Consider the following 25,843-nt stretch of genomic DNA (forward strand, 5'->3'; position numbering starts at 1 on the left):
CTGGCAGGATAACTGATAAAGTGCTGTGAAAAAGTATTTGCCCCATTCTGTATTTTCTGTGTATGTGTCATACTAAATGGTTTCAGAAATGAAAACAAAATCTAAGATCAAACAAAGGCAACCTGAGTAAACACAAAATACAGTTTTTAAATGAGAATGTTATTTATTGAAGCCAAAAATTACCCAGTACCAGCTGGGCCTGTGTGAAAATGTATTTGGCTCCCATGGTTACTAATTCCCCAAATCTATGAAACTGCATTCATAATGGGGTTCAGCTGGACTAGACGCAACCAGGTCTGATTACTGCAAACCCTGTTCAATCACATCAGCACTTAAATAGAACTTTTTCAACAGTATAAATTTGGTTAAAAAGGTCTCACACAGTAACACGCTATTCCAAAATTGAAAGAAATTCCAGAAATGATGATGAAGAAGGTGATTGAAATACATCAGTCTGGGAAGGGTTACCAAGCTATTTCAAAGGCTCTGGGACTCCAAAGAACCACAATGAGAGCAGTTATCTCCAAATGGAAAACTCGGTAGTGAAACTTCCCAGAAGTGGCCACAACTTCTCATTCAAAAAGTCACAAAAGAGCCAAGGACAACATCAAAGGATCTACAGTACAGGCTTCTCTTGCATCAATAAAGTCACTGTTCATGACTCTGGTATCAGAAAGACACTGGGAAAAAATGGCATCCTTGGAAGAGTGGTGAGATGAAAACAACTCCTAACCCAGAAGAATATTAAGACTCGTCTGAATTTTGCCAAAACACATCTAGATGATCCTCAAACCTTTTGGGAGAATGTTCTGTGGACTGAGGAGTCGAAAGTGGAACTGTTTGGAACACAGGGGTCCTGTTACATCTGGCGTAAACCAAATGTGATGGTGTGGGGATGCTTTGCTGCTTCAGGACCTTTTCAACTTGCAGTATTTGAGGGAAACATGAATTCTACTCTATACCGGAAAATCCTAAAGGAGAATCAGTCTTCAGTCCGTAAATTGAAACTCAAGCGCAACTGGATTATGCAGCAATACAATGATCCGAAGCGTAGGAGTAAGTTCTAGTCCTAGAAGTAAATGAAAGACTGATCTCCAGTTATTGGAAGCGTTTGGTTGCAGTTATTTCTGCTAAAGGTGGCATAACCAGATTTTAAGTTTAAGGGTGTAACTAGTTTTTCACATTGGTGATAGGTGTTGGATAACTATTTTTTAATTCAATTAAAAAACACTAAATAAAAACTGTATTGTGTGTTTACTCAGGTGGCCTTTGTTTTATGTTGTATTTCGTTTGAAGATGTGAAACTTAGTAGCTTAGCATGAGATGTACGCAAAACCAGAAGAAATCAGGATGGGGGCAAATACTTTTCACAGCACTGTATATGATGATGAGGGAGTTGGAAAGGTGAAGAATAGAGGACGGATCTGAAGTGTTCAATGAAGGGTTGAATACCATACACTGCTTTTGAGTTTGCACATTAATTTTGTCTAAATACTCAAACGATTTGGGATTTGGGGGAAGATTCTAGGTTTTAAAAGGGTAGTTGTAGAGGCACTTCTGGTTCAGTTTAATAAGGCACTGCATGCTGTTTAGCATGAAACATTAGAGTTCAATTTGAGCCATCTCCATTATTCAGTACTCCATAAGTGTGCTACATAAGACATAGGCTTGAGCTGACATTTGGGTTAAGGCCTGCCCGAATTCTTTGTGGCTCATTAGTGGCCAAGTAATGCAGCAATTTATTGCCCAAACTCAGTAAAACATTTTCTAATGCGATTCCTTCTGGTATATTTTTTATATTTGTCATGGAAAATGTCTTCAGATGAAAGCTGTGTCTCTTGCCAGTCAAAGAAATTCCCATCTGTGTCAAATTGAGCTCTCTCAGACACATTATGCCTGGCAGCAAAGAATGGCAATTATTAGGCGTTCAATCTGAAGGGATTATCGACAAAGTTGATCAATTTTGACACTAATATTGACGCGGAAAGGATGCAGAACTGCAGCAATGTAACACCCTCTTCCTACTGCCTGTTTTAAATTATTCTGTGTGCAAATAAGATCGAATCTCATGTGTTCAAAGACCAGCTATTGAAATAATCCATTAGCACTGATTATACTCTGTGATTGCTTTAGACCGGTTATCTAAAGCTTACGTTTTTCAAACTGGTATTTAATAACATGGTTCATTTTTTATTTTTTTTTGGGAGCTATGAGAATAATGCATGGCAATAAATTATACAATGGAAATAGTTGCTCAAAACTGTTTAACACTCATTTGAAAACTACCATCAGTGCAAACATTGGAGTGTGTGACTGAAGAACTATGACAGCTGCTTGATCATTATTATTTTCAAAATCCATTATTTAAAACTGATCGATTCCTTGTCTTGTACAAAAAAAAAAGCTCAGTAAAGGGTCAGGATTAGTATCAGAACAGCATCTGATCAGTATAGGAAGAATATGAGCTCAGTAGCAGGCTAATATAAGATCAGGATATGATCAGTATCACAACAATATTGATTCAGTGTAAGAACAGGATAAGATCAGTATAGGAAGAGTATATGATTAATATAAAAACAGTATCGGATAGGTATTGGATCAGTGTATAGGAACACTATCATAACAGTGTAGGATTATTATTGGATCAGTATTGGACAAGCATGAGTATAGGAACATTGTAAGAACAGTAAAGGAACAGTATAGGAACAGTAAGGATCAGTATAGGTACAGTATCAGAACAGTATAAGATCAGTAAAGGATCAGTAGAGGAACAGTAAGGATCAGTATAGGTACAGTATAGGATTAGTAAAGGATCAGTATAGGAACAGTATAAGATCAGTAAAGGATCAGTATAGGATCAGTATAGGATCAGTATAAGATCAGTAAAGGATCAGTATAGGAACAGTATAAGATCAGTAATGGATCAGTATAGGATCAGTATAGGATCAGTATAAGATCAGTAAAGTATCAGTATAGGAACAGTATAATATCAGTAAAGGATCAGTTAAGGAACAGGATAAGATCAGTAAAGGAACAGTATAGGAACAGTAAGGATCAGTATAGGAACAGTAAACGATCAGTATAGGTACAGTAAAGGATCAGTAAAGGAACAGTAAGGTTCGGTATAGGATTAGTAAAGGATCAGTATAGGAACTGTATAATATCAGTAAAGGAACAGTAAAGGAACAGGATAAGATCAGTAAAGGAACAGTAATAGGAACAGTAAGGATCAGTATAGGAACAGTAAAGGGTCAGTATAGGTACAGAAAAGATCAGTAAAGAAACACTATCAGAACAGTAAAGGATCAGTATAGGAACAGTAAAGGATCAGTATAGGAACAGTAAAGGATCAGTATAGGTACAGTAAAGGATCAGTATAGGTACAGTATAAGATCAGTATAGGTACAGAAAAGATCAGTAAAGAAACACTATCAGAACAGTAAAGGATCAGTATAGGAACAGTAAAGGATCAGTATAGGAACAGTAAAGGATCAGTATAGGAACAGTATAAGATCAGTATAGGTACAGAAAAGATCAGTAAAGAAACACTATCAGAACAGTAAAGGATCAGTATAGGTGCAGTATAGGATTAGTAAAGGAACAGTATAGGATCAGCATTTCTCACTTTCAGGACAGTATCTGATCAATATCAGTATAGGATCAGCATCAGTACAAGATCAGTATTGAATCACTATCGGCTGAGTATCGGAACAGAAAATGACCAGTAGCAGATCAGAATTGGAACAGGAATGGATTCATATTGGATCATTGTACGATTGGTATCAGTATAAGATAGTTTTGAAACAGTATCAGATCAATTCCAGAATAGGAACAGTACTGGAACAGTATAGGAACTGTATAAGTATTGTATGTTATATGTTTCAGACACCGATTATTAACTTTCCACACACTGTATATTGACCCACTTTGTCTCAGGTGGTTTTAGCCCATTTTAATCACAGAATAGTGGAGGATGATGAAGATTGGTTTGAGAGATATTGTTTGACAACGAATGCATTAGTCATAATTTAGATGCTTGTCATTTCAATTCTTGTTCTGATCAACCCCTAAATTCTACTCGTTCCACTTTCAAACTTCCAAACATGGAGGACGTAGTCTGTATTATTCAAAAATCTAAATCTACCACTTGTCAGTGGGATCCTATTCAACCATATATTAGTTAAAGCCTACTTATCTTCTCTTTCTTCTTTAATCACTGATATTACACATTCTTCGCTTGTTTCTGCTATTGTTCCATCTTCACTTAAAACCGCTGTGATAACTCCTATACTTAAAAAACTGGGGGTTGATTCAAGTCATTTTTATCATTTTCCCCCCATTTCAAATCTACTGTTTCTTTCTAGAATACTGGAAAGGATTGTTGCAGCCCAGGTCCGGGATCATCTTTCTGATAATAGTTTGTATGAGCAATTTTAATCTGGTTTTTGTCCATACCATAGTGTTGAGGCTGCGTTAGTTAAGATCTGTAATGACTTACTGTCAGCTGCTGACTCAGGACGTTTATCTATACTTATTCTGCTCGATTTGAGTGCAGCATTTGACACTATCTCGCACAGCATTCTGTTAGACAGACTGGAGTCTATTGGAATCATCGCTATCCTCTTGACTTGGTTTCGATCTTATTTTACGAGTCGTACTCAGTTTGTAGGGCTGAATCAGTGTATTTCAAAGCCTTCGTACGTCAATCCTGGTGTTCCACAGGGCTCCATTTTGGGCCCTCTTTTATTCATTATTATCTTTTACCCCTTGGTAATATTTTTTTTAGGAAATTTGGCATTCAATTCCACCTCTATGCTGATGACACGCAACTTTACCTGTCTTCCAAACCGACCTCTACTTCTCCTCCATCTATCCTCACAGATCTTTTAGCTGAGATTAAAGAGCGGTTTGCATCAAATCTTCTTAAAGGTAACAGCAGTAAAATTGAAATTCTTCTTGTTGGTTCAAAAACCAATCTGGCCAAATCAAAATGTTCCTCTGTGAATACTGATCGTTTTCCAGTGTCGGTTTCTAAACAGGTTAAAAATGTGGGTGTCTTCTTTATCAGTGCTTTATCATTCAAAGCACATGTAACATTATTGTGCTTGTAAGGTGTCCTTCAGTGTCAAGTAAGGTGCTCATAAATAAAGTGTATGATAACAGTAATAATAATAGCTATAATATACTGTGTAATAGCTTCATATACATCTTTGTTCTATTATTCTGTTCCTCATGTAGTCCTGAATAATAAGTTGAGAAAGTTCTATGAGGCAGAAGGGCACGTCACACTGTAGCGTGATGAAATACGATCCAATTATAGCCCGAACATGCCACATTGCATCAACACTGCATGAACACATTCGACGTGTCTAATTAGTCACAGCAAATCCTTTAGCGTGGTGTTTTTATTCCTGCTCGCTGCCTGAAAGAGTGAAGACTTCACCTATAGTTGTTTGCCATTAACAAAGGACCTTCTATTAAATTTAATTCTATTCTATCTATATAGTACTTTCAGCAATGGACATTGCCACAAAGCAGCTTTAAAGAAATCCGGATATAGATTTAGATCCCAAAGTAGCAAGCCAGAGGAGATGATAGCAATGACAAGCTCCCTGAGATGACATGAGGAAGAAATCTTGAGTCATTTTTTATTTCATTAGAGGTTTTAGCATTAAGTGTATAGTATCCAAGTGAAGTTATTGACTGAATAGTGAAGGAGACTTGAGCAAAATCTGTGAATAAGTGTAACCTTTAGGCAAGTGAGACCATCCACAGCCGTCGTCAGGGTTTCCGTGTGGTACCATTTGCAGCAATCATCAGGCTTGCCATGTGGGGCCATCCTCAGCAGCATCCTGTAATTCTCAGGGAAGGGGGATTATTAGGTATGTTCTTGTAACATAATGGTTTAAGAAGATGTACACTGTGTGCAGAGTGCAAGCATGGACCCAAGCATAACTAAAAGAGAGAGCCAGAAGCTAACACAGATATGAAGGCGCCCTGGGACATGAGGATAGGACACTCCAACATCAACAAACCTGAGTGAGTGCTGAGTGGCGGTGGGGGATGGGGGGGTCGACAGCATTACTAATCCCTCTCTACCAAAACACTATATACCCATGGACAGTATGGGGCAGTGGTGACTTGACGGTTAAGGCTCTGGGTTACTGATCAGAAGGTCGGGGGTTCAAGCCCTAACACTGCCAAGCTGCCACTGTTGGGCCCTTGAGCAAGGCCCTTAACCGTCTCTGCCCCAGGGGCGCTATATCATGGCTGACCCTGCGCTCCGACCCCAACTTCCAAACATTCTGGGGTATGTGAAGAAAAGAATTTCACTGTGCTCTAATGTATATGTGATCAATAAAGACTCATTATTAACCCTTCCAATCTGTGCCTTTACATTAAAAAAAGGCCCTACTAAACATATAGGTTTTCAGCCTAGATTAGACCCTAATTAGAAGTCTGTTTCATAACTGTGGGGCTTTGTAAGGAGAAAGTTCTGCCTCCCTGCTGTAGACTTCATTATTCTAGGTACCAACAAAGAGCCTGCACTTTTTAATCAAAGCAGGCATGGCGGAACATAATAGTACATAATAGAACATAATGGCGCGACCATTCAGTACTTAGTACAGTACTGTCATTAGTAGTATTTTATAATGCAGTGGTGTTGTGATCAAATCTGGTTCTAGTAAGGACTCTGGCTGCTGCATACTGGACTAACTGGAGCTTGTTAATGTAGCTACTGGAACAACCAGAGAGCAAAAGCATGACAAAAATCCAACCTAGAGAAAACAAAAGCATGAACTAGACAGAATATTTCTATATACAGATAAGACGTACCCTGCTTTCATACATTTTTAAAAATTGAACTGTTGGCAAATCACTATCATATGACCATTATAAAACACTGTGGGACGTGGTGCTAATCAACTCCGCTTCATTATACCACCCATCATGGAATCTTTTCCTATAACACCACACTCTAAAGTATTTTAATCATTACATATTCATTCATTAACAAGAATTATTTTTTACTATTACTTGTTCGGCATATAACTTTTGGAAGCGTCTGCCTTCCCATACGTTTACATGCAAAATATCAAATTGCTGGGGAAAAAATTTGCTGTTTGACTTTAGGACCCCGAATGTTAATTAGTAATTGATGGATGATAAAGAGTCATGCATGGATTATAGGTGTAATTTTATCACTATTCCCTATGAAATGTGCATTAATATTCATTTGCTAAATTTGATCGAATGTAGACTGTAAGCGAGGGAATGTGTAAACAGTACTGTACACGTCGAGCCGCTAGGACACACTCGTGTACTAATGTGCTCGGAGCATGAGTGATATCTTCCCATCGATCTTCTCGACGATCCTGACAGACACGGTGCGACTACCACAACAGGCCACACACTCAAATTCAGCTCTCTTGGAGATTATCTTAAACGTCATGTGATGAAGAGGCCGAGTGTGCATCTTTCACCACAAACAATCTGATTGCACAATTCCAGTCTTCGATTGACGGTTAAGAGGTGGTGAATTTACATTTTCAGTTCAGGAGATTTCATTTTTATGTTTTGAGAGCAGTATTAGCTTTGTAAGTAAGGAGTAAAGCATGTTGGGGGCATACCGTTATAGGAAAGTAATCCACGTCGGGGAGGTGTGATTATGGACTGACGCAATGTTGATACTTTTTCTGTAATCAGCACATCCTGACGTTTTTACTCCTCATTTATGACAGTGATTTGCAAACAATTGCAGTTTTAAATGTGTTACAACACTTTCTATCCGTTTTTTAGTTACATTTACGGTTCTACAAGTTCATTCCTGCCGGTATACAAACATCATCATGACATATTTGTAGATTAGGATTTGAAATAAAGTGCACAGTTTAAGCGTCACTCATTCGCACACTAATTTTATTTTATTTTTAAATAAATAAATAAAACAATTGAACCAAGAGGTGATTCAAGAGAAATGCAAGAGGCCCTCTTTGTCATATATCAAGGAGGTAACTCTGGACTTCAGTTCCCATCAGCCACTGCACTGTACTACAACATGTCACATGACCGCCTGCACCCGAATCGCGTTTCTGTTAACGAGCACGCTTATATATATCCACTGTTAGCACTGCTTCTCTGTCTTACGTTTGTCTTAGACTACCGCGTTCCATGTTAACGTGTTTTGATCTCGTTAGCTTACGCTACAGTATTATGCCAAGTTGTATTAGTGTCTTTGTTTAGTAAACTGTTTGAAAATCTGCGATTGCTTCCGCATCGACCTTGAAACGTGACACTCCTGGTCATTTTTTCCTCGTCGTTGTCGTGAACGGCGTTCCCCAGACATCTCTATAAAGCTTCAAAAAAAATAAATAAATAAATAAATCCACAAAATCCTTAATACAATGAGGATAGCTGTTTGAAAGCATTAATGTTACATTCTACAAATTTGATTTAGAGCTAGAGCAAGTTGGCTGTTCGTATAGATCAAGCTGATAGCCCCGATACAGCCTCCAGTACAAACCGCAGCGGCCTCTTCTTCCGCACAAGTACGCTCTCGTATGAAAAGTGTGACGATTCAAAGTCAACTTGTGTCCCACGTGCTAGCTTTAGAGCGCTTCCTAGGGTTAGCATTGTACATTACCCATGGGGGGTTCTGGAAGAGTTCTACACTTTGAGATTTGACATTTTCATGGATTTTGCTTTCTGGAGGTCTATCACAATTCGAAAGCCCCACGCTTGCCTTGCCTCTTTTCTAGCTACGTCTCTGGGGGGAAAGGCGTAAAACAAGGCCAGCATGGCACAGGAGCTCGAGTTTGACTCGTCTCTAATGATTGTGGATCGAAAGTCTTGTTAAAATGTAATCGGACAAGGTCCGGACGAGACGAGTCCGGTGTGAATTGGCCTTCTTCGCCGACGTGTAGCATAGACTTTCAGAAAGCCTTCATACTTTGATCCGCAATTTGTCCAGAGGGGTTTGATGAAATATCGCTCCGAATTTGACCTTCATTTTTTTTTTTTTTTTCGCAGTAATGCGTGCATCAGAAATTCGTTGAAGCAGAGTTAGGACCGGAGATTCCTCCTGGGTCTCCGGTTTCCTCCCACCTCCTAAAAACATAGCAGGAGGTGGACTGATTGTGCCAAATTCCCCAAAGATGTAAATGAGTGTGTGAATAGCTATATGCTTTCATGTGCTTCATGCTAATGTGTTAAACTGTGTACACACTTTACTTTAACCGTCCATGATCTCTGACATGTGCAATGCTGCTGGTTGTGTGTGTGTGTATTTCAATGCACTGTTGTAAATGAGACAGTGTGTATGTGTGATTTCTGTCTCCGTGCATATTTTAGATATTTTTCTCTTCAGGGAATCCAGATGGCTGGCAATCACAGCACTTTCTCTCTAATTTCTCTCTCTCTCTCTCATCAGAGGCAGATTTTATCCTCACTCGCTCATTTGTCCATCAGCCAGACCTCATCCTCTATCATTTGTGTTAACGTGTTTTTTTTTCTGCTACGTGTGTACGTGTGCGCGTGTCTTCGCCTTGCTTCATTTGTATTCAGTATTGTGCTTCTGTACTTTTGTTGTTGTTGTTCTTTTTATTGGTGCTGAAGCACCGATATTCGGTTTCGCGTCTGTATACGATCCTGCTCTCACGTTCGGGTTCAATGATGAATGAGCCTTCGTGAGGACTTCCTAACGCACGCATAAGTGCTGATCAAAGCGTTCACATACAACAAGAACATATCGAGCCACCTTAGCGTGAGGGATATTATCGAATAGTCACGTAGACTGCACTACAAATGGACTTTATAGCGCATTCGGAAGCGCCGAGTAACATTCTATAAGCATCAATGAGCATTTCACGTCACGGAGATGGTTTAAAAAGGATCCCACGGAGGAGTCCGATAGTCGTGCTGCCGGACGTGACGGATGTTTACTGCACCTGTAACACCTGTTTTGAAGCTTTATAACCAGTCTGTGGCGAGATTATAAACCAGGAAGCTCATTTAAAAGCACTGAAAACTGAGGCTGCAGGTTTATAACCCTTCATTCACCTCCTATAATAATAATAATCTCATGAGGACGTCCAGGTCCTGGATTAAGGCCAGATTACAGCAAATATTTCTTATTGTGTATAAATATCTATAATAGTTTATTTTCTAGCACTAGTTTATGTATTTATGTCAAATTTCATTGTTAATATTTTGTCATACATTGAAAGCGAGCGTGTTATGATTATTATAGCTGTAGAATCTGTTTTCTTTGGTTGTTGCTATAGCACAGTTCATATCTTTTAGCTTTTTATTTATTATTATTTGTTTCCAACCATATTTATATATATTTGAACGTGGCCGATCGCGATCCGTAAACACTACTGCTTTGTAGATTTTCCTGTTCTTATTTCCAGAGTGTGTTCGGAATATGACGCTTGCAGGACTCAGCGCTGTAATCTCACACGTTCCTCTAGAACAGTGTTACGGAGCGAAGATTGAAGATTATCAGCTGAAGGACGCTCGGACACGTCGAGGTCACGATGTGATGCAGTGAGGTGTTGCAGAAATGAACAGCTAACTACTAAATGAAATGTCATGAATACTCAAGGCCAGTGTGTGTGTGTGTGTGTGTGTGTGAGAGACCGTTTAAACACGTCCCTGGCGATTTCTTCCCGCTTTGTCCACCGCTGCATCTTTTATTCCTCTTATATTCACTGTACAAATTTTGTAAAGATTGACAGACTTTTTATCCATTTATAGTTACAAATAACGTCATGGAAGATATGTGAAGCAAGTTCCAGCGCGTGTTCCATCTCCGCAGCGTTCCCAGACGTTTCCGAGAATCCCACGCGGGCGTTCGAGGCTCCGACGCGGATTAGCCTCCGTCGTCTTGTTAAAATTCAACAGCGGCGATGATTCGTGAGTGTGAAAGCATCTTATCGTGAGCTTAAGATTAATCCGGTTCTGGAAAAGCGATTCTAAATGGAGCTGCCGCGACTGAAAAGATCCACGTGACGCTTTTTTTTAAAAATCCGAACAGAAGCCTTTTCAGAACCGGCGTTACGGATCTACAGCACGAGCGACGTGACGCACGAACTTCGATTTCCTGATTCACTGAACCGGAATCCGAGTCGATTCTGAATCTGAAGAAAAACCGCGGACACAATGGGCTCCCTGGACTTCCCTGTGCTGATCTGTAATGTGCGTGTGTGTTTATTTTCAGAGCGTAGCGTTTTAAATACACATCAATCAGAATCAGAAATCTCCCACAGGCCGGGGATTACTCCGTCCAATCGCAATCCAAAATCAGCGGATTATCGATACGTCGTCTACACGCGACGCAAAATCTTTAATCCCCTCACGCCACTCTCATTCATACCGGATTAGCATCATACCGGATTAGCATCACGCCGTTCCGCTCTGTTCTGTCCTGTCCTGTCCTGTCCCTCACCGACTGCCACAAACTCACTAAACAGTTTGGATTTTAAAAAAATAAATGTAGAAAATGCCCAGGACATTTAAAAGTGACATAAAAGCGACGTTTTAATATACAGTTTGTTCATAAACTATTTATAATCAAGTAATACACAGCCATTAAAGGAGTCATATGATGATTTTGAATGTTTTCCTTTTGTCCGGGTGTCCAATGCAGAACATCTGCAAGGTCACAAAGCTCATAATCTCCCCAGAAGGGATTTAACAGAGAACACCGCTCCAAACCTGCCCAAAACACCACAGTCGAAGTTCAGGTATTACTTCCGCAAACGTCTACGTCACTACGTGAAACATCAGCATAATCCTCCTCAAAGGCAGCCATGAAGAAAGAAGGCGGGGCTTCAGTAGATTCGGACGCCGTGTCGTGGAGACGCTGTGTGTTTAGCCTTCCGAAAACGGACGAATTCAGGAATCAGAGGTTTCTGCTTATTTATAACGCTGTTCCTGAGCCGTACAACCCGAACGCATACTTGTGCACAGCGTATTTTATGTAGACGCCTCCCTGAACCTGGGCGAGTACAACGCAAGCTACACGGAGGCTACTCCTGAAAAATGCCCAATCCCCACTCTGCTCAATGACAATCTTGCGTGTCTGAATGTACGCATATCTGATTATTTTATGAAGCATCTGCTATTGACTGTTCAAATGTGGAGTTCTGTGTTGTGGCTCAGTTGTAGACGTCTGCTAATGCACTAGCTAAAGTTCGCGAAGTCGCTTCCGTGTTGTAAGTGTTTGTTTGTATGTCGGTGGTCTGACGGAGACGTTGATCGTAGCTGCTGTTGTGATTGTATCTTGAAACGATTTACATCAAATCCGATCAGAACAATCCTAGCTTTCCAAAGATATATCACACGAGTGCCTATATACACACACAAGCTGCGTACAGCCATAGTTAGAATTTACATCGTATCTGAAAAGGTGAGAGTTAGAAAATAAATACTTACCACTGTGAAACATTCTGCTGAAGTCGTGTTCGCAGAGTTGGGTCCGCTTGATCATCCGCGTCTTCTGAATCAGACTCGAACTCATACGGTAAAACCGACATGCTGCTTAGGAGCTTAGAATCGCTTTAGAAGCCTTGGAAGCTGAAGCTCGCGATTATGGTAAGGGGCGTTATATTTCCGACACACGCTTGAGGTTTTTGGACAATCACAACGCAACGGGTCAGCCGGCCAATCAGAGCACTCTGGGCTTTTCGGAAGGAGGGGCTTTGGAGAACCCGGAACTCGATAGGAGCGTTTCAGGAAGCCTGGAAATAGAGGTACTGCAATAATGTATAGTACATATGCGGCAAATAATGCTTTTTTTTTTTTTTTTTTTTTTTTTTTTTACATTAAAGAATGTTAACCTGTCATATTACATCCAATAAATAAAATAAAATAAAAAATTTTGTTTTAAACATTTTAAAAATTGTTTAAAAAGCAAAATATGACCCATTTATAGATGGCTTCTGAATCTGCAAGTAATGTAAAAATATAGAAATGATATTTTATATATATATATATATAAATATATAAATAAACAATTTCAGGAATTTACCTGTTCTCAGGTCCAGGTTTAACATTGAACAACAAATTAAACCTAAAATTATCATTAAACAAGGAAACTTATTATAAAAGCTTATATAATTGAACTTATATGACTCAGGCCCCTGTGAGAACCTGGCAAAGTAAACATAATGGACAAAAATTAAACGTATAAAATGCTCAGAAGTAACATTTTAATTGAAATTTTGGTAATAAACTATTTATAAGCAAGTAATATGTAGTTTACTCGTTAATTATCTCATACAAGTCTGCATATAATAATAATAATAATAATAATAATAATAATAATAATAATAATAATAATAAAAGTCAGTAGGAAGACTCACTTCCTGTCCTGCTGTACTCAGGTTCAGGTTTAACATGAAACAATAAAGTAACATAAAAAATGGTCATAGAATAATGAAATATATCAATTATAACAAGCTAGATAGTGATTACTTGCTTATAAACAGGCTGTTACTGAACATTATATTGACCCACAGGCTCACGCTTTAGTGACGATTTAATTTCAAATTAAACCGTACGTAAGTTAGCGATGTGTAATATTTACTAATTAAGAATTATTCATAATCTGAAAGTAATAAAATTATTTTGGGAAAAAAAAAAAAAAAAAAAAAAAAAAAAAAAAAAAAAGCAACCCACGATGGCGATTTTGACCACCTTAAATGTAAAATGGTAATTAAATAAAACTTTTATTCTTAAGCACTAACCACGTTGCTAGTCTGAAAACTCTGATGTTAACCGATGCCGCGGAAGCCCCGCCCCCTTTCCCTCATCACACGTGATCGTTTTTGTTTTTTTTTCCAGTTTAGAAGAAGAAAAGGAAAACAACAATTTGACTGGAAAAAAGGAAGATATTAAAACACTCTCACGGTGAAACATTAAATCGAATATTTTACCAAAAAAAAAAATAAAATAAATTGTTAGTTGATTAGAAAGTCTGGAAATCGTAAACGTTTCACGAGCGAGTTCTAGAAGCACCGCATCGTAAAAAATCACACGACGTACAATGTTCGATTTTTTTTACTGCTTACTCTTTCTTTTCCGTCGCTTTATTCGTCTCCGGGTTCAGCGGGACCGGTTTTGTGTGTTTATAACACCGTCATGACACCACTGACAAACACGTCATGTAGTCGTTTGTTTTTTTCTCTTTTATTTTATTTTACACAACATACCAACACAGTAGATGTTGTCTTTCTGTACACTTATTCTTTTCTCTTTTTTTTTTTTTTTTCTTCCTCTTTCTTTTTTTACTTCCGTGCCTTCAAATTAAGGCAATATCAATGTCACTGAAAAGAAAAGAAAAAAACCCTTTGATTTGTTTTGAATTTTTTTCTCTTTAAAAAATATCACTTTACTAACAGGTCCAGTCTTTTTGAGTATTTAATACCGTGTGGTTTTTTTTTTCTACTTTTCTCTCCGTCTCTCTCTCTCTCTTTCTTTCTGTCTCTCTCTGTCTGTCTGCCTGTCTCTCTCTCTGTCTCTCTGTCTCTCTGTCGTATTCAGGAAATGTTATTCCCTTTAAAGAAAGGTTAAGAAAGGCTTTTTGCGTGAAATATTCCTCAGTCTGGAGAAATACGGTCCTCAAACGGCTGGAGCGCTTTCCTTTTCTTTCATTTTTTGTTTTGTTTTGTTTTTTTTTAATAAGAAGGCACTGACGTGTTTGTTTTTGTCAGCGCGATGAGCAGAATGAGGAAATTTCCTCAAGGCAAGCGAGCGTCCTGTTTATCCGTGAGCTTTCAGAGAAGTTGGATATTTATAAAAAAAACAAAACAAAAAAAAACCTAATAAAATAAAAAAATACAAGTGTTGAGAACGAGAGGGAAAAAAAAAAACTGCAAAACTCACATGCAAATGTGTACACACACACACACACACACAATTCGTAAGAATTCTACGGCGTGTACGTAGTACAATTTGGATTTTTATAAATGGTGCTGTGAAATTTTAAAGCTACGAGCACTAACCGCTAATAACCGTCGACGTTACACACCGGCTGGATCGTGAGAATTCTTACGAATTTTTAAAAATCATTAACACACACGCACACATGCACACACACGTGATGTAGGACACTAGCTAGTCTTTCACACCGTGCTCTCTAGGATCCACTCTGAACTGGAATACACCCCTTTATCCATATCCGAATTTTCCACGCTGGCTAGCATTCCGTTCATGGATACGCTCCGCTTACACCGAGCGTTCCCGGGCTTGCCGGCGTAGTAGTGGTGTTTGGAAAAGTCTTCGTTTAGCGAGTACCTGCGCGGTGCAGCTCGCGTCCCCTCTGCCGGCAGTGTGAGATATTTCGATACGCAGGGACGAGGCGGCGCCCTCCTCAGGATGGGTGTGTCCCTGAAGCGAGAAGGCAGCAAAGGGGCGGGGCCTGATGGCGGAACGGAACGCAGGAGTGGTGTTTTCGAGTTGTTGCGGTTGGTGTTGTGCGTCTCGGCGCCGAGCACCGGATCGGTCTTCTCCTCCGGCTTCGGCGCCGGTCTCCGTTTGGGTTTGATGGACCCCGAAGATCCTCCCGTGTCCCAACTCTGGCTCACGACGGACGTCTCGGTGGAACAATCAGGAAGAGAAGTCTCTGACGACTGAGTGAGGGAATCCGGAAATCCGGGGGCGGAGCTTTTCTGGCACTCGTCGCCACCCTCGGGAGCCACCGCGCCCTCTTTATTGGCCATGGGACTGACGGCGGCGTCGGGCTGCACCCTGGTGGCGGCGTCGGTTCCTTTAGCGCGGTCGCTGCTCATGCACACCTTGTAACGGATCATGAGGATGATGATGAAGACCAGAACGGAGGCGACGATGATGCCGCCGATGATCAGGATCATGGTTCCTCCGAGGAACTGCGACTGCATGAAGTGGCAGCGGAGGTACTCGGACTCGGTGGTGAACTGGACGCAGCCGACGACGCGCGTGGCCGTGAGGGACGTGATGGCGTCGTCGTAGATGGCGAGGACGCAGAGATCGTACTGAGTCCCGGCCGCCAGGTTGTTCACCAGGAAGTTTTTGCTCGTCGGTGGAATCATTCTGTGTGTGGACGAGAAGAAAAACAACACAATCAAGCACTTGGAGTTCGGAAAACGCATAGATAAGGCCACTGTTCATTATAAGCGCTCATCATTAAGCACAATCGATATATAAAAGGTCTTTAACGCCGCCCAGGCATCCGCAACTATTCACGTGAACTATGAACAGGAAGTCCACATGCACACATGCAGTCCTTTACAATCTTCTTAGACCTTTTAGAAATTATTAATAGTAGGGGTGCCAATAATTTCAAAAAAGTTGATAGTTAAGATAAAACCTTGCATTTAAATAAAACTATACAGTGTGTGTGTGTGAGAGTGTGTGAGTGTGTGTAAACTGCATGAGGGACTGTTTATAGCTGCTATAGCGTAAGTGAGAACAGGAAGCAACATGGCTGACGTAGCTAGAAACAGATAAAAGTTTCAAGTTGCTCTTTAGCGAGTTATATGTTGATTGTTTTTCTCTCAAAGCAGACAGAATATAGACGCGTGTGTGTGTGAAAATCATAAGATATCGTTATCTTCCCGGATTTTGTTCATGATCCGCGACATGATTAACCATTCGATTAAGTCTGACAATAATAATTGAGAACTCGGCTCCGTTCACGTCTCGTTATCAGAGCAGACGATTAACACTGACTCGACCGGACGCTGAAATGGTTTCCGCACGCTGTTCACTGACTTCACTCCAATCACAAACCCATTTTTCTTTACAATCTCCATTCATTCAGTCAGACTCCTTTGCTAGCGGCTAAATCCATTTCCACTGAAAGTGTGAGCGAGTGAGTGAGTGTGTGTGTGTGTGCGCGTGTGTTCTGAATGCACAGGCATCCTTTCAGTGCTCTGAATGGGGCGAGTGTGTCTCACTGAAGCAGAGACAGGTGGAGAGTGTGTGTGTGTGTGTGTGTGTGTGTGTGTGTGTGTGTGTGTGTGTGTGTGTGTGTATGCGGCTGCTCGATAAGTGATGCCATTGTTCAGTGTGTGAAGCGAAAAAAGGCTCGGGGAGCGATAGCACACCAACGCAGGTATGGCGAGGCTCGAGCAGATTTACAGCTGTAAGAGATTACGTGAGTGAGAGGAGGGACGTGACTGGGACGTGACTGGGACGTGACTGGGACGTGACTGGGACGTGACTGGGAACTGATGGAGAAGTGGCTGTGAAGTGGTGGAGCCGTGACAGGGACATGGCTGGAAAATGATGGGGACGTGGAGGAGACGTGGCTTAGCAGTGATTTACTCTAATTGAAGTAGAGGAGGAGGAGGAGGAGGAGGAGAGGAAAGGAGGAGGAGAGGAAAGGAGGAGTGGAAAGGAGGAGGAGAGGAAAGGAGGACAAGGACAGGAGGAGGAAAGGAGGAGGAGGAGAGGAAAGGAGGAGGAAAAGGAGAAGAGGAGGAGGGGAAAGGAGGAGGAGAGGAAAGGAGGAGAAGGAGAGGAGGTGGAAAGGAGGAGGAGAGGAGGAGAGGAAAGGAGAAGAGGAGGGAGAAGAGGAGGAGGAGGAAAGGAGGAGGAGAGGAAAGGAGGAGAAGGAGGAGGAGAGGAAAGGAGGAGGAGGAGCAGAAAGGAGGAGGAAAAGGAGAAGAGAAAAGGAGGAGGGGAAAGGAGGATGGGAAGGAGAAGAGGAGGAAAGGAGAAGGAGAAGAGGAGGAAAGGAGGGGGAGAGGAAAGGGGGAGGAAAGGAAAGGAGGAGAAGGAGGAGGAAAGGAGGAGGAGAGGAAAGGAGGAGCAGAAAGGAGGAGGAAAAGGAGAAGAGGAGGAGGGGAAAGGAGGAGGGGAAGGAGAAGTGGAGGAAAGGAGAAGGAGAGGAGGAGGAAAGGAGGGGGAGAGGAAAGGAGGAGGAGAAGGAGAGGAGGAGAGGAAAGGAGGAGGAGAAGGAGAAGAGGAGGAAAGGAGGAGGGGAAAGGAGGAGGAGGAGCAGAAAGGAGGAGGAAAAGGAAAGGAGGGGGAGAGGAAGGAGGAGGAGGAGGAGGAAAGGAGGAGGAAAAGGAGGAGGAGGAGCAGAAAGGAGGAGGAGCAGAAAGGAGGAGGAGCAGAAAGGAGGAGGAAAAGGAGAAGAGGAGGAAAGGAGGAGGGGAAAGGAGGAGGGGAAGGAGAAGTGGAGGAAAGGAGAAGGAGAGGAGGAGGAAAGGAGGGGGAGAGGAAAGGAGGAGGAGAAGGAGAGGAGGAGAGGAAAGGAGGAGGAGAAGGAGAAGAGGAGGAAAGGAAGAGGGGAAAGGAGGAGGACAGGAAAGGAGGAGGAGGAGGAGCAGAAAGGAGGAGGAAAAGGAGAAGGGGAGGAAAGGAGGAGGGGAAAGGAGGAGGAGAGGAAAGGAGGAGAAGGAGGAAAGGAGGAGGAAAGGAAGAGGAGAAGGAGGAAAGGAGGAGGAGGAGCGGAAAGGAGGAGAAAAGGAGGAGGAGAGGAGGAGGAGAGGAAGAGAGGAGGACAGGAGGAGGAAAGGAGGGGAAAAAGAGGAGAAGGACGCTCCGTGCCGCTCCTGAGAGCTCATCTAAAAAAATAGTTTTTTTAAATAGTGGTACGAGACCCAAACCTCCAATATCAATCACATACTAATATACTAACTCAGTGAGGCATTTCCACTACACAGCACAGACACTGAGACTATACAGAGAACCGCATCCAGAACCAATGAAGGAGCTGCCCATCCAAATCTCACCAGCCAATGAGAGTAAAGTGCTGTTAAGCCCCACCCACAGTGAGAAATAAAACACTGAATACAGTGAACTCCGTGGCAAAAATAAACAGCGTTCTTTCAGCACAAAATACTTTTCAACACTTCAGCACAAATTTCATTTCATTTCAGTTTCATTCATTCAGTAAAGTCCAAAAAAAAACTTCCATATGGTCTAAAAACGTTGCCAAAAAAAAAAAAAACCTACCAAGACAATTTAACCCTTTCAGACCTATATTTACTACAATCTACAAAAAAAGAACACATTTATTGAATTTATTAATGAAACGAATTAATAATAAATTAATTAATACAAATTGGTTATAGGGTTTATTTATTTATTTACATACACGCGTCTTCTTTCCATTTTTTTTTTTTGGACTTTTTTCCTGCTTCTCTGCTAACCAGAGATTTTGTTTTCCTAATTTATGCATTGTGATGAAGAAAGATCTGTGAGTCATGTGACCTAGATTACAACAGACGCAGCGTCTGAAGGTGTTTACTAAATTGTAGTGAGATTTCTGACTGATTACGTACATCCTTTTCAACCGATTTTAATCACAGTAACCTCCACACCCCCCCCCCCCCCCCTCCTGCAGACATCTCGCCTCCTCTCTTTCTCCTTCTCTGTCTGTGTTCTCCTTCTTTCCGTCCTAGTTCCTGAACTCGGAGCGGAAACCTGAGCTCCGTTATTGATTCATATGTACCGTCTAATCCTGGAGCCTTCACTTCTGAACAGTAGCGGTGCAGCACATACTGTAGATATTTTTGCTTCATCATCGCTCTGATGATCAGCGATTCAGGAACGAATCGCTCTTTTATTTAAACGACTCTTTTCGGGGAGTCAGAAGGATTCAAATGATTTTTTTTATTGAGGCACAAACTCCTCCCAGTGTTCCTCTTACACTACCTTCAGCATAAAGAATGTGGCTAACAGATATGGGAAGCGCATGTTTAGCCCAGTTTAGCATCAATCAGCTAAACACATGGTTTAAAAGAATGAGATAAAAACAGGTCACGGCGCAAAATTTTGAAGATGAATGACTTTTCACAAGGTAGGAGGCGTGGCCTAAACTTTGAGAGGTGGGGTTATGCAATAGGCAGGATTCAGATTACTGAGACAAAAGCGTGTTATTCTTTAGAGATGCGTTACTACATAAAGCATCCCGGTTGTATTTTTAGTTTATTTATCGCTGTATACAGTTAACAATATAAGTGTTCGAAAAAACATCATTATTGTTATTATTATTAAAAACATTGTTCTAGATTGTTTAATTGCTATTGGATGTCTAATTCTAACGCTAAGAGGGAAAGAAACAATCAGGATTGGTTACGTGTGCCAACCAATGAAATGAGAGAGGAGGCGGGGCTTGCTGCACCTTTAGTTAAATAAACAGTGCTGTTATAAAGTGGAAGAAGAAGAATTAAGTACTAAATAAATGAATAATTTACGATTACAATTAAATAAATAAATGTGACTAGTCATGAGTATATTCTTCATGACCAGCAGAGAGTTTACTTTCCCTTCATTTTATTATTATTATTATTATTATTATTATTATTATTATTATTATTATTATTATATTGTTTTTTGTGTAAAAGTATCTTGATTCGTCTTGATTATTGTCTAAAAAGTGATATATCCATATCTGTTCAAGCGTATTCTTTCTCACATTTATCATATTTAACTATCAAGAAATAAACGATATTTTCTCAGTAACAGTGGGATGTGTGTGTGTGTGTGTGTGTACGAACCATCACAGGAGAGCGCGGTCATTAATTACACATTAGCAACCTGCTAAAACACTTATTTGCAAAAATAAATGAAAGATTTTTTTTTAATTATTTGAAATGACAGGGATTTATAAAACCTCCATATTCATTAAAGGTGTCGTTTTATTGAGGTTTTTTTGTTGTTGTTTTGTTTAAAATCTTCTACACTTTCTTCTCTGACCCTCTCAGTAAATCACCGCTGAATCCTGAAGCCCAGCTCAGGAATTTCAGCAGCAGAACATTTTCTGGTTCACTAATGGAAGTGATCGAGGGCTTTTTTTTTCCCTCCAGACATGCTGATGGTTATTGCACTCAGAGACGGCGCTCTCAATGCAATTATCAGCAGCCCCATGCCACGCCGAAAAGCACTTAAAGACTCGGAATGATGTGCTTTTTTTTCCCCCTCTATGCAGCGACTGAAAATCCTCCGCTTTTCCAAGAAAACGCAGAAGCTGCGCTCTTAAAGAATCAATGGCGTACCGGTAGCCGTGAGCCGACATTACTTTTTTGTATTTCAGTAATTGTTACATTTTTATCACGGTGCTGGATTTTGAAAACAGAACTTGCGTGCGGAACGGCTAAAAGCGTTCGCTCTGTTCCAGGTGGGACGGGAGGGGCGGGGTTTCTCAAACGTCTGCCAATCAGACGCATCCGTGAGTTTGCGTATGCAGGTGAGGAAAGACACGTAGATGTTTCGAAGTGTCGTGGAGGACGTGAGCACGTGCTGGCCTTCACCGCGGCTGTTTGATAGCTAGTGGGTTGGATTTGACAAAATGACTAACTGAAGGAAAAAAAGAAAAGAAAAAAAAAAAAAAACAACCAAACAAAACAAAACAAAAAAACCAAAATACATGGGGTAAATAAATGTTAAAAATTTATTTAAAAAAAAAAAAAAAAAAAAAAAAAAAAAAAAAACTGTACTAGCATGGTGAAAATAAAAACGTATAAATTTAATACAAACATCATGAATTTTTACAAATTAAAAAAAATATATACATAATGAATAAAATAAAGGGATACTAAATACAATAATAATGAATAAAATAAATAATATATAGAATTACGAATAAGAAAAATTGATCATATATACGATAAATAAATAAATACAAACATACAAAATAAATAAATGAACAATACTGCATGAAAAATATATCAAATAAACAATGAATCGAAATCATGCCTAATAAATAAATAGATAGATAAATAAATAATTGTAATCGTCCGAGAATGCGTTTTCTTGTTTTCCGTCTCTATTCGTTTCATTTAACCATAAAATATCACCGCAGACTCGCGCTCGTCTTGGTTTATTGAGATTTTTCAGACTGTGCATGTTCCTGTTTGTTTTTCCTCGCTCTTTAATTAGATCTCTGATTATTTGATGAAATGCAAAACACATGCGTGAATGAATATGTATGCGGGGTTTTTGTGTGTGTTAAGTGTCAACCTCGTGAAGTGTCCTTGGGCTTTTATAATAAAAAGCATTTATTACTAATATTATTATTTATGAGCAACAGATGGCATTTAGTGTGAAATACAGCACACTGATCTCCATGAGCTTCATTTATTATATCATTTTCTTCTTACGTCTTAATTATTGCTGCTGCTGTTGTTCGTTATTATCATCAGCATTTTTTATTTATTTATTTAGTTTTATGCTTTTTTTGGTTTGTAAGCTTAAACAGCGGTGCTCATTTCCTGCACAGCCAAACTTTTCGGGTCGGGGAGTTATAAGCCGTGTATGAAATCTGACGGGGAAGAACAACGAGCTTGTCGTGTGTTAAAGCTAATTCGGGTCCAATTACCCATCAGTCGCTTAACAATGAAAATGAGACGCACTCATTAAGTTAATTGCCATTATTGGCCTTTGTCTAATTAAAAGTTGCGGTCGCACACTCGCATAAGCGTTTCTAGCAACACAGCGAGGTCCAGAAGTCTCCATTAGTGAGGACTGTGTGTGTTTGTTTTGTTTTTTTCAATTAGCAAAAAATAACAATTAGCCGAGGGCGCGTCTATTATCCCGTATTGTATTTTTTACAATGATGTGAATCCGCTGTTGATTGAAATAAAGGACGTCCTTGAAACTAAAATCCAAATATTTTTCACCTCACATCCCTTTTTTTTTTTTTTTTCTTTTAATGAAATGAAATTTTCTTAATTTGTTGTGATTTATATTTCATTCTAATGGCATCTCATGCGCTCTTCTAATCTTTTGTACAAAACAGGAAGTCATCGGTGTCGCATCAGGCGGGCGTGGAGCAGCCGCTATCATCATTATGATCATCATCATCATCATCATCATCACCACCACCTCTGGATGTCGGCCATCTTGCTTTTTGAAATGTGATATGTCAATATAGTAGCCAAAATGTATACGATCTACTGCATAAGTTAAACAACTATACCGTACTACTTACCGTATGTTCCAAATGAAAACATTAGGAGATGCGGTTGTTTCTTCTTCCACGTTCGTACATCACGGGTCGTATACGGAGTTGAGTCACACTCGCGTAGTGAGGATTTAACAGTAAAGCTACACACATCTGTATTCAGACCCCAGATTTAAGTACGGACTTCGGCTCTGTTCAGAATCGACGCAAGAGTTACGTACGCAGGGGCGGAGTCTGTTTAAAGCAGAGGCGCGTCTCCGACCTAAGCGCATTTTTCCTGCGTGATTTCAGGTCGAGTGACGGTCAGTCACAGAGTTTGATCGAACTGCAATATGACAAGCTGAAATGTATGTCTTGGTTGTAAATACACTCGCGAGACCTACTTATTCGTTAATAACATCGACATTATGAACAGATGCTATTGACAAACCTCATCTTGGACACTTTCCAAAAAATAAATAAATAAATAAATAAATAAATAAATAAATAAATCTAGCAACTTCCAGGGAGATGAACGACACACAGGTGATTTGCATAATCTTAAAAGGGAGCTCAGAACATATGTGCAGAAACCGACTCTGAATATGAGGAACTTTACTGGCATGAGGACTTGTATCACTTGATGCTGAACTCACAGGTTCGTGTTTTTACATTCTCGCTTGAAAAAGTTCATCATCATCATCAACTCTTATGCATTATGTGTCATCGTCCTTAAGGATTTCGGTCAATAAAAGCACTTTGAACTATAAACTGCATTAGCTTACCTGTAAACAAGAGAGTCATCATAGGTGCCATTGTACTGGATCTGAAACATGCGAATCCCAGGAATATTCCTTTGGAAGTTAAACTTAATGAGCGCTGTGGATGAAGTGGCCTCGGCGATCACCACACGCTTATCTGAGCTCGCTTTCGAGTCTGCTGTGTGGTTACTTCCGTTGGCTCCGGTTCTGCTGGACGTGGATATATCCGACGAGCCCGGATCTGGCTCCTGGATGTTATTGGTGCTGTTGCTGATGTACGGAAGCTTGATAATGACAAGCTCGATGGTTTGGTGGGCTTCACCGGCTGGGTTCGAAGAGATACAAGTGAAGGATCCAGTATCTTTGACCGTACTGATCAAGATATCCAAGGTCCCGTTATTGTAAATGATGGTACGCGAGGAGTTCGAGACCAGCTTGCCGTCAGGTGATATCCAGTGGATCACGGGTTCAGGATCTCCTCTCGCTTTGCATCGAAGGGTTACGCGTTGACCTTCGAGCACCCTCATCTCTTGAGAGTGCCTCGTGATAAGCGGTGGCTCACACAGGAACTCCTCTTCCGGAATAGACCAGAAATATCGTCCGGATAAGTGCGCAGGGGTCGCGCAAGTCTCCAAATCGTCCTCACGACTCAGTCGGCGAAGCCAGAGCAGCTCGCAATTGCAGTGCAAAGGATTTCCACCAAAACTCAGGGCAAACGATGAAGACGTGAGCACTCCAGATGTTGCCAGAACCTGCGCCCTTTGGAAAAGAGGATCCGGTGGAAGCTTCTGGAGCTTGTTGGAGGTCACATCCAGTCGGTTGAGTTTTTGTAACAGGGAAAAAGTGCCTTCTGGAATGTAATCAATCATGTTGTGGTCCAAGCTGAGTGTATGAAGGCTGATCATCCTCTGAATTGCCTCCCAGGGTATTGTTTCAAGGTTGTTGTAGGACAAATCCAGCTCCTCCAAGGCCAGAAGGTCATTAAAAGCTCCCAGGTGGATGTGAGTCAACTGATTGTTATTGAGAATCAAATGATGCAGCTTGGACATGCCGCTAAACGTGTCATTTCCTATCCGAGTCAGCCTGTTATGGTTCAAGTGCAAGGCGCGAAGGTTTTCCAAGTCCGTGAACGCGTGAGGCGTAATGTAACTTATCGTATTCCTCGACAAGGTGAGGTCCACGAGTCTGGTCATGTTGGCGAAGTCTTTCCGTTTGACGCTAGTTACGAAGTTGTCCGCAAGCCGTAGCTCCACCGTGTGCCGGTCGATGTTGGGTGGCACAAACAGAAGCCCTTTTTTGGCGCAAAGTGTTGCGAGGTTGGGCGATAAAATCTGGCACACGCAGCGCTTCGGACAGATCTGGGCCTTCACTGCCATTCCAATGACCAACAGGCAGACGAGCAGCTTTTCCATTGTAAAGAGGGTTCGGACACCTGCGAAACAAAGCAGATCATATCATATAAGCATTTCTGTGTATTTAAATATAAACCTGGTAAACGTTCCAACTTCATCTACCCCCGTGGTGAACCAAAACAACCAACAATCGAGGGGTGAGCAAGCAAATCCTACTGAATTATTCTTGATTTAAGGCCAATTATACCCTTCCTGACCAACAGGTGAATCATTTCTACCAGTAGTTTTCCAGACCTGTACCTTTCCAACATCTTTTTCAGCAAATATTCACTTTTAAAAGTTCTCAGGTCCACCAAGAACAGTTTACTTTAGGTGTCCGTTTCACACTGCTTTACACTAATCTCATAGACTTAAAGGCGAGAAAGTACGCTTGAGGAGTTGAACTAACTTATATGGTGCTGAATTGAGATGTAGATCGTGAAGGTAGTTCCTTCAGGGACTGGTAGCTCCAAGATAGGTAGCAGAGCCTTCTCAAAGCTGCCGTTGTTTACCTGATCACAGTTCCACACACACACACCATGCCAAGGTCAACCACCACTACACCTCTAAATGATACACCACTCAGCCAGAGTGTCCATGAAGCAACCATGAACCTCAGCACCAAACAATCAGAGAACCGGGTGGGGGAGTGAAACTCCACATCAATATGAAGAACACCTCCATGAACGTGCACGAAAGACCAATACCAGGAAGGTCCGTCGTTCAAGTTCCACAACCAGGAACCAGCACCAGTGGATGAACAAACACTACCACGTACATCAAAGTCAAGAGAAGTGTTCAACCACTGAAAC

General features: G+C 40.9%; 1 protein-coding gene across 1 annotated transcript in view; it reads right to left on the reverse strand.

Annotated features, from left to right (window-relative positions):
- Window positions 1-13,954: 13,954 nt before the first annotated feature.
- The window catches only part of lrfn5a (leucine rich repeat and fibronectin type III domain containing 5a), a 46,481-nt gene continuing 34,592 nt past the window's right edge, over window positions 13,955-25,843 (reverse strand). Inside the window, exons 2-3 of the mRNA XM_047157493.2 lie at window positions 23,665-25,072; window positions 13,955-16,074 (exon numbers count right to left, since the gene is read on the reverse strand). Of these exons, the coding sequence (XP_047013449.1) occupies window positions 15,129-16,074; window positions 23,665-25,052 (2,334 nt within the window). The 5' untranslated portion in view covers window positions 25,053-25,072 and the 3' untranslated portion in view covers window positions 13,955-15,128. The remainder of the gene's footprint in view (window positions 16,075-23,664; window positions 25,073-25,843) is intronic.

The sequence above is a fragment of the Ictalurus punctatus genome, chromosome 9 (assembly GCF_001660625.3).
Source record: "Ictalurus punctatus breed USDA103 chromosome 9, Coco_2.0, whole genome shotgun sequence".
Classification (NCBI taxonomy): domain Eukaryota; kingdom Metazoa; phylum Chordata; class Actinopteri; order Siluriformes; family Ictaluridae; genus Ictalurus; species Ictalurus punctatus.